The sequence below is a fragment of the Mesitornis unicolor genome, unplaced genomic scaffold (genome assembly GCF_000695765.1).
Source record: "Mesitornis unicolor isolate BGI_N332 unplaced genomic scaffold, ASM69576v1 scaffold7, whole genome shotgun sequence".
Lineage (NCBI taxonomy): Eukaryota > Metazoa > Chordata > Aves > Mesitornithiformes > Mesitornithidae > Mesitornis > Mesitornis unicolor.
This window is the reverse complement of record NW_010195464.1, coordinates 62,846-72,319: the sequence shown is the minus strand read 5'-3', so window position 1 is coordinate 72,319 and position 9,474 is coordinate 62,846. Positions and strand designations below refer to the sequence as shown.

General features: G+C 39.3%; 1 protein-coding gene across 1 annotated transcript in view; it reads left to right on the top strand.

Annotated features, from left to right (window-relative positions):
• The first annotated feature begins 89 nt into the window (after window positions 1-89).
• LOC104543479 (lymphoid-specific helicase-like) overlaps window positions 90-9,474 on the top strand; it is a 24,290-nt gene continuing 14,905 nt past the window's right edge. Inside the window, 10 exon segments of the mRNA XM_010188103.1 lie at window positions 90-178; window positions 2,482-2,497; window positions 4,052-4,174; window positions 5,523-5,582; window positions 5,778-5,814; window positions 5,897-5,961; window positions 6,460-6,501; window positions 7,341-7,565; window positions 9,027-9,209; window positions 9,454-9,474. The exon segment at window positions 9,454-9,474 is cut by the window's right edge and continues 24 nt beyond it. Of these exon segments, the coding sequence (XP_010186405.1) occupies window positions 90-178; window positions 2,482-2,497; window positions 4,052-4,174; window positions 5,523-5,582; window positions 5,778-5,814; window positions 5,897-5,961; window positions 6,460-6,501; window positions 7,341-7,565; window positions 9,027-9,209; window positions 9,454-9,474 (861 nt within the window).

The following is a 9,474-nucleotide window of genomic DNA, read 5'->3' as shown; positions in this document are numbered from 1 at the left end:
GGGGCGCGAGGCGGCGGCGGTTGCGAGGCGGCGGTTGTTGGGCCTCCGTGGTTAACCGTGCGCTCGTTGCAGAACCGCTGGGAGCGGAGATGGGGGAGCAGGCGGAGGCGGCGGTGATCACGCCGGCCATGCTGAAGGAGGAGGAGCAGCTGGAGGCGGCGGGGCTCGAGCAGGGACGGCAGGCGGCTTGATGGGCGGTGAGCTGAGGCTGCCCCGCGGAGCCGGCACCCCCCGGAGCGGTTGAGTTTGCGTGGATGTGAGCGCCGTGCCGCTCGTCCGCTCGGCGGTGGCTTGCGGGCCGGGTGGCGTGCAGCTCCTTTGATTTCATAACAAACAAACGTGAGAGGCTGTAAAGTTCCGGGGCGATGGCTGTGATTTACAAGCGCCTTTGATCATCCATAGAAGGCTTGCTTGCTTTGCTATTATTTTGAAGGCTAACGGTGGACTCTTGCAGTCAGCGAGAAACCAACTGCATTTTATACACATTTAAGTTTGCAATGAGAAGATTATACCTCTTTACTTTTGTCGTTCCGAGGCTAGAAATCTACGATATCATGCATTTAAAGTAAGCTGGTTTCAGAAAGGGTAGTAAGTTCACATTCTTCTGAATTTCTATCTGAAATATTAAAGGCAAGATGTTTTTGTTTGCGTTTTATGTATGTTTACATTACGCTTGTTTTTTCTCCTTATTTTACTAAAAAACCCACCAACCAAACAACCTTATTTGAGCTCTGCAGAACTCTTCTATCAATACTATTTATCCTTTCCAGAGATAAGCCCGGTTATGCATTTCTTTTGGTAGCAGGTACAGTTTTGGCAGCCGCTGTCACTTGCAGCTCATTCTCTTTGCAGCGATGTTTGAAGGCTGCAACTGATCTGCATCAAGGAAGTAGCCTAGCTTAATAAGCTTAGCGATAAAGGATTTGTTTTATGCCATTCTCTTTCTTGGTCTGCTCTCCTGCTCTTCCTTGCACACTTTTGTGCAGGCACCCCTAAGCTGCTTGAGCTGTTGTTGGTGCCAGGAGAAATGTACCTGTAGTCATCCTGAGAGTTGATGTTTGGTTTGTGCACTTCTGTTTGCTTATGTTGCAGGAAACTTGGACTACTTCAAGGAAATTATTTATTCCTAGCCCAAATGACTCAATCATTACCACATTTCATTTCTTGTCGTGAATGTTTTCAGACAATATTAAGCATTGGTTGATATTAACCAATCTGCTTTGGAGAGAGTACATGAAAATGTGATGCTTCTAGACCTGTGCAAATACAAATTATCAAGATATCAGAACACTACGTGAGGTATTTTATTTCAGGCATAAGGAGATATAAGCTTGAAAGAATTGTCTCGTAGATGCTTTTTGGGGAATTGTATTCTAAAGAACTAATGCTATTGCCCAAAATATTTGAGAAATCAGTGTTTGGCTTTTTTTCCTGTCTTTCAGAGTGCTTTCATTTTCCTCTCTCTGTTAGTTACAAAGCTTTGTGTTCAGCCCACAGGGGACTGATGTCTTAGAAACTGAAGCATTATTCTAAGGACATGAAAAATACAATTTCTAAGGCTTGGAACTAATTTTAGTTACCTTTTCTCTTTTCATTAAGAAAAGTTGTGATTTAGAAAGGTATGTTTTTAGGCTGCAGCACTTTGTGATAACTATAGTTAGAAAATAATGCTTTATTCTCCCAGAAGTGTCATCTTTTTTCTTACAAACAGTAAGTCATGATAGAGTCTGTCTGAACTTCTCTTCAAGTATTCCCTGCTCAGACTTAACTAAGCATTTGGAGGCAGTGCTTTTGGAGGGAAACGAGGAAACCCCTGTAGATGAATTATCTCATTGCACAGGAAGTATTGAGAAAAGGACTTAAAGTGTTTTTTTCCACAACCAGCTACTTCTCTAACAATGCTATATGTGATGTGATAGGGCTAGGGGTTTTTTTTTGTGTGCTCTATTTCTGAGCTTACCTCCGGCAAGGGATCACTCTGGTGTCTTGTGTGCTTCTGTCACGCTTTCTCTAAGCATTCAAGGGCCAGTCAGACCAAGGGAAATTGCTTGTGTCATTAAACCCAGGCTCACTGGCATCCTGGGGGCAGTTGATGTTCTTGAAGCTTCTGGGGTTTTTGTGCTTGTCGCTTCGGCAAACCCCCTGCCAGGGGATTTGTATAGCAGTTCAACCAGAGTCACTTGTTCTTTCTGTTTGCTGATGGCAGAATACCACTATGCAAATATATAAGAATGAAGAGTGATAGAAGAGGGGCAAATTTTCAGTCAAAAAGGGGGAAAAAACCCCACTTTGTTGAGGCTTGACGATTGAGTCAAAGGACAAAGTGGAGAAGTTTATCTTAAGAGTTCAGTTCTGTTAATCATCTTTGAGTGTTCTCTTTTTTTTTCCTCCCCTTGAAATTTTCAGAGATGGTCAAGAACAGTCCTTCAGACTGACCAATTAACGGAGTGATGCTGTGTTCACTCCAATAGTCAGCAATAGCCATTTGCTGAATGAAGTAGTTTAGCTTTAATTATATTCTCGGTGTTGCCATTAAGGGCTGATCTTTCTGAGCTCAGTTACTTTTCATTTGAAGGAAAAAAAACTGGATTGGGGAGAGCAGAAGCAAATAAAAACTTTATGGAAAAATCAGGAGAAGGCAATCTCTTCCCTCAAAGAACTTGTTCACATAAGTCTTCATTTCATAGAAGTATATGGTGACAGCTACCTGATAAGAACGACATGGAGTACCCTTTGTGGAAAATAAGGTGTGATTTCTAGGGAAGACAAACATGCTTGCCCCTTTCTGTGTCACATATTGTCACATGTTCAGCTAACATCCTTTTTCCCTGCTTGTTAGTCTGTTTAGTTTCTGAAGATTCCCTTGCCTTTCTGTCTTAGTGAGCACTTCCCCCAGTGTTTCTTCTGAAGGCAGTGGCATAGATAAGCATCTTGTAAAGCTCTGCATCTTGCCTTTCAGGGGTTTCTCTTAGAGATGCTAATTTGTAGCTTTTCACTTGTTTGATATCTCAATCTAACAGGCAATGTTGAATGAATGCAGAGAGATGAATGCATTTTTACTTTCGGAGGGACTTGAGTTTTAAAGAGTAATTTGCAAGCTTCTAAATGCGCATCCTTCACTAATTCAACAGAAGTTGCTTTTAAAAGCATGTGTGTTTTTTTGTAAGCAAAGCAAGCAGAAGTTACTGTTCTCACACTGGGAGTTGACTTGACCTCTGTAAATAAGGCCTGATGGTTTTGTAGCTATCTTGTTCATAGTGAAAACCTCTACCTTTGTGCAAATAGCACATGGAGGAGTCCCGGCTAATACCTGGCAAACTTTTTGCTGAATTTTGCCAGGTAGAGGCTTTTTTTTTTCCTTTCCCAAATTTTGCAGGGTACAAATAAACTTTAATTTAATTTTGCTCAAAATCTATAATTTGGAGTTGAGGCACCTTTAAGCCCTTGAATCCCTTGTGCTGCTGCACTGGAAGCATGTGTGTTGCAGAGCTCTGTTTACATATGCAAGTGAATCACAGAATATTAGGAGTTGGAAGGGACCTCGAAAGATCATCCAGTCCAACCCCCTGCCAGAGCAGGATCACCTAGGCTAGGTCACACAGGACCTCCTGTGCTCCAGCTTGCACCCATTCCTGTCATTGGCTGTCGCTGAGAAGAGCCTGGCTCCTTCCTCCTGACACTCGACCTTTACAAATTTATAAACATTAGTGAGGTCACCCCTCAGTCTCCTCTTCTCCAAGCTAAAGAGACCCAGCTCCCTCAGCTGCTTCTCATAAGGGAGATGCTCCACTCCCTCCATCATCTCTGTGGCTCTGCGCTGGACTCTTTCAAGCAAATGAATGCAACACTCACTTGGTTACTTTCATCTTACAGCACTTTGAGTACGTGTGAGTCCATATACTTGCAAATCATAGAACGTCTAATAACTGGCAGAGAAAGGTTTTGCGTGTGTGAGACAATTGTAATTACGCTGTAGAAGAACCCTTCAGTATATTAAAAGCATTAACTCTGAAGCATTTATAAATAATTGATATCTCTTTGTGTTTGTCAGGCTCGCACTTCTTGGGACAGGGAGTCAAGCGAAATGCGCTATAGGAGGCTTCAACATTTGCTTGAAAAAAGCAACATCTATTCCAAATTCTTGCTAACCAAAATGGAGCAGCAGCAACTAGAGGTAGGTGTGTTCTTGTCTGCAGTGGAGGTTCTTGAGATGGGCTGCCGTCTATTTGGGGGTTTTTTGCCATCTGACTATTTGAACTGAAGTAAAAATGCTGTTAAGATTGCAATAATAACATGAAAATTTACTGGAACTACTGTCCAGGAATGAAGTAGTGCTTTACATAATATTCAGAATTTGTTGTACAAATTAATAGATAAAATCAGGCTGGAAAGAATATGAATTATAATTTAAAATCACAGTGTAAAGATGGTACTGATGTCTTTACAATTATTCTGTTGGCCTGAGTGCTAGGAAGAGAAAACTTGAAATAAGAAATAAAGTTTAAGGGAGCTAGAAAACCTAGAGGGAGGATAGAAGTAGTGAAGAATTGACAAGCATGAAGTTGTGCAGCCTATTTGTGTTAATTACTGAAGACTGAGGATGAGGCTTGTCTTCAGGTTGCTACTGTAGGCCTCTCTCAAATTCATAAATCACAGTGATTTGAGGCCATGCTGTTCCCAAACAAGAGCTTCCATAAAATTATTTGATGTGGGGTTTTTTTAATCCATGGGCTGCTGACTTCCTATCTTGCTTTACCTTGACTTTCTTAACAATACCTTTATAGACAAGCTTGTAAAAGTTTACACTTGAGAGAGAGGGAGAATCTTAGGAAAAGATTCGGGAGAACGATGTTCTTAGAAAAGTGACACTGACAGACTGCAGGAACCTTGTTTCTAAAATATTTTTCTAGTTTAACTGTCAACTAATTCACGATTACTGCGTTGATAGAACCAGTACTAAGTCTTGCTCCATCTGATAAATACCAATGTCTCTTACCTCTTTTTTTCCAGAGTCCTTTTGCTTTCAGCAAGTAGAAATAGTTGATTGAATGAAAATATTAAGTTCTTCAAAACATGAAAGCACTTCTTCCTTAGAGGCGTTGTAGGCTGTTTACATTACTTTCTGTTCCACGATGAACATAAGTGGCAATATGTAGAAGTTGAAGGGAAGCTGCATATATGGAAAACTTAGTGCAATAGATGTGATGCTAAGGTGTTTGCAGTTAGGAATATTTTTGTGGAGTCTTCCTAAATTAGTGTATTAAAGTGTTTAAAGTATTCATTGACAAGCAATTCAGAGCAGTTACACTTTCTTGTCCTGGTTTTGCTTTGGCATTTTAAACTTTCAGAATAGAGGCTTTTAGTGAGATTGCAAAACCAGTCTGTAGAGTACAGAGAACTCTACATTGCCAATGCAATCTATGCCTGTTATCACTTCTATAATGGATAGTTCTTTTCTGGTTGTTATTGAAAGATTAAAAAAATGTGTGGGTTTATGTTTGTTTGGGTTTTCCTTTTTTTAGGAACAGAGGAGGAAAGAAAAGTTAGAAAAAAAGAGAGAGATGATGTTAAAATCTGCCAAGGTAAGATTGACTAGCTGTTTTATGCAACTTTCTGAATAAAAGTCTGACAAATTACAATGTCAGTTTTGATCAAGGTAGGTGAACTAAGACTAGCCAGTATTTGACTTGCAGGATTTATCTAGTATACTGTATTTATTGTAGCCATAATAAGACTCTTTAAAGTGCTGAAAAATTCTTCTTATGTTTATTTCCTAGGGTCAAAATCCAGTTGATAGTAAAGAGGAGAAATTAGGTAATGTATTAGGCTTTGCCTTTTGTCAGTACTGGTGTTTTTGGTTTCTTTGTGTTGCATAAATTCAAATGTTATCTTACAGCTGCAAGAAAGAAGAGAGGGAGAGAAGATGGGACATACAACATATCAGAAATTATGTCCAAAGAGGTAGGCCTTAACTATAAATAGGCTTGTCTGGATTCTTGTAGCACAGATTTTTTACTTGTGAGGCAATCACTGTGTGACGTTTGTATTTTAGAGCAATACAGTCTCGTACATTGCCATCAGAGATTATCAACCAACAGTAGTTTGTCTGTAATGTATGACTTTCTTCAACAATGTAGCAAGCAATGTAGTCAGACCTGTAGAATTCAAATGTTCAGGGGGGTTTTTTGTTTGTTTGTTTTAAACAATTTTTTTAAAAGTTTGGGGAGGCAAACTGTGAAGATGCTACGCTGTCAGTTGAATTTTCAGTTACCCTTTGTACTTGGAATGTGGTCTCTGGTGTGTGGCCTTGTTTAGAGTCACTAGCATGTTAATGATGTTATACAGAAAGCTTTTTAAAGTATGTCCAGATTCTTCAGTTAAAAGATCCTATGAAATGCAAACTGTGGTAGCCTTTAAGGTTGTAAAACATATAAGCATAGTTTTTTTCTTTGTTTCCAGGAAATACTATCAGTGGCAAAAAAAAGTAAAGTGGAAAATCAGGTATGTTGGTACATGTTACTGCAGTTTAAGTATGTTTTGCCCAAAGGGAGAAGAGAGCTTTTTATACTTTATGGCATATCCTTTAGCTTTCCTGTAAATAAGCATGTTTCTGCTGGATATTGATGTCCTGAATTAGAAGCTTAAAAAAATGGTGCAAGTGAATGCACTTAAACAGTTTTCAGAAAGCCATTTCACCATTTCAGAAAGGTGAAAACTTCTAATTTTTTTTTAAACATTGAATTTGAATGTATTTATACTTTATAGATTGCTTGTAGTTTAAAAGACAAAGTAAATAGGAATTTACTAAGAAATATTTGTTCTGGTATATGGGACCTTAAGGCAGTAATTTTTAAGCATTCAAACGTAGACATAGGAGGTGTGGTCTCTTCTGCTTCTGGTGTAGTGAAAAAGCTACATGCACAGGAGGAATTTCTTTCCAACATTCTCTAGATTCTGCTTGCAGAAGGGAAATAGTGGTGGTAAAAGCCAGCTGCTGTGAGGAAGGTTTTAAGTGTGCTTGCTTTTATGGGTAGAAAATTATAGGCCAAATTGCTTCAGTAGCTATCATTGCCCTTCAATTCTGAAGGAGTAAAGAACGCATATAAGTCACTGGAATTTTGCATGTTGACATCTATGTATGTAGTAATATTAATCCTAAAAATAAGTTCTACTCTTGAGTTACTCAGAATAAGTCTTTGCGTCAGTGGCTGGTTTACTTCACTGCACATTAAAACTGGTGTAAATTGGGTAAAAGTACGTCTTAACTCTGCTTTGATGTGCGTTCAACTTGTCATATGTTCATTCAACTTGTCATATGTTCCTTCAACTTCCCTCTGTAGGATGAAAGCTCTTCTGACAACCTGTGTCCAGAAGACCTGCAGAAAAATGGTGACTCAAATAGTGTCATTAAGGATAGATTGTGTCAAGCTGTACGACACAGCGCCAAGCAGTTCCTTGATCCAGTACGGAAATTTAATGGACAACCAGTGCCTTTTCAGCAGCCAAAGATTTTTACTGGAGGTGTAATGAGGTGGTACCAAGTGGAAGGCATGGAGTGGCTACGGGTATGGAGCAATTGGTGATGAAATTGAATCTGTTGCAGATTGGAAACAGAAACGGAGAAGGAGAGACACTGGAAGTCTGTGATCATAGTTTGTACAGGGAGGGTGAAGAAGAGAAGGCAGTTCTTTGATTTCTTATGATATAAGAATCTGGTGTTATGAAAAAGTAGTCAAGCAGCAGATACAATGTTTTAGTGTGGGGAGGATATTCACATTTATAAACACTCTTTTATACTTTCTGGTTGGTCTTCCTCATCTTCCCCTTTTCCATCTGCTTTCTTTTTCAACTCAACTGTCTTTTCAGCCTCTCCTTACAAATACTTTATAAAAGCAGAAGGCCTTTGCATACTGCTAAGGGACAATCTTACTATTTTTCTCTTTCAAAAGCTTGAATATCTAGCTCATGGGTGTTTAAATACCCACTATCTTGATCTTGCAGGCCTAACACAGATGAATTTTCCATTCTCTGCATCTTGGAATTTAACTAGTGTCAACACAGTGTTTTAAAAGCGTTTTGTCTTTTGCCTTTGAAATCAAAAACTGAAGAAACTTGCCATAAGAATTGCCCACATACATACTTAACTTCCCTTCTTTTGCTTGAAGCCAAATTAGTACAACTTTGCTTTTTAATTATCACAGCCAAACAGAGCTAATTTTCATTCTCCTACTGATCTCACGTTTCCCTTAGGGTTTTTTTTGTTTTTTTTTTCTTCTCCACTAGCATATATATCTTGTTTTAACAGGCTTAGGCTGATCTTACAAGTGAGTGGTACTAAATTCACTCACTCTGTTCTGTCACTGGGAGGTGTGTAGAGAAGACAGACCTGTTCTGGGAGGGCAAAAACCAGCTTCCTTGGGCCCTCTGTTATAATAATCTTTATGAATCGTTTTGAATACTGGATGGAGTAGGCAAAGAACACCTCTTTGTCATTCTGTTCTTTTGTGAGAGGTTGCACTGGTGCTTGTCAGAATAGGCAGTGTCTGCACAAAGAACTTTCGCTGGAGCAGCTAACTGTTGGTCAGGAATTGCACCTCTTCACTAGGGTGAAGCAGCTGTAACTATAGAAGTTACTTTACCAGAGAAAACTGAAACATCAGCAGTTGGCCTTTTGGAAGGGGGAGCTAAGAGGATTTTTGGGGACTGGGATGAGTAAAAATTTGGGTAGTATGAGCTGTACTTGGAGTTGAAGTGCTTTTCAATATAACACTAATTTGTAATTTCCTTTGGTACTGGTCTGGTTTTTGCTTTCTAGTCAGGCACTTAAGTAGCACATATACTCTATGTATTAATGTCTGGGGTTTACAAGCAGCTTGTGTTTACTTTCATAGAGAAATCTTACTTGTCTGTAATCTAAAGTGTGCCTAGTAGAGAGTTTCTACAGGTGTTACATTCCTAAAGATGTCTATTGTTCTTATGGTGTGTTGACTATTTTGCATTTACATTTCTTTTTTCTGTGTATGCAGATGCTTTGGGAAAATGGTATCAATGGCATTTTAGCTGATGAAATGGGACTAGGGAAGACAATCCAATGTATTGCAACAATAGCACTGATGGTGGAACGAGGGGTCCCTGGTCCATTCTTAGTATGTGGTCCTTTGTCTACTCTTCCAAATTGGATGTCTGAATTCAAGAGGTTTACTCCAGAGGTAAGAGAAATTAAGATTTTTCTTCTTTTTTCTTCCTTAGGTTTAAAAGAATAAATTCTTTGTCTTGAAACTTTCCCTATATAGAGTATCGGTTTAATTGTAGTAGTTTATGTGGTTACTACACATTGTGCCATGACTTGCTATGTATTTACAGCCGCCTTGTAACAGAGCTAGTTATCTCTACTGTCTTCTGTTTAGGTTTAAATAAGCTTAGTTCACTTGACTTCTAACCATCTTTTTTCAGATTCCACTAATGCTCTATCAT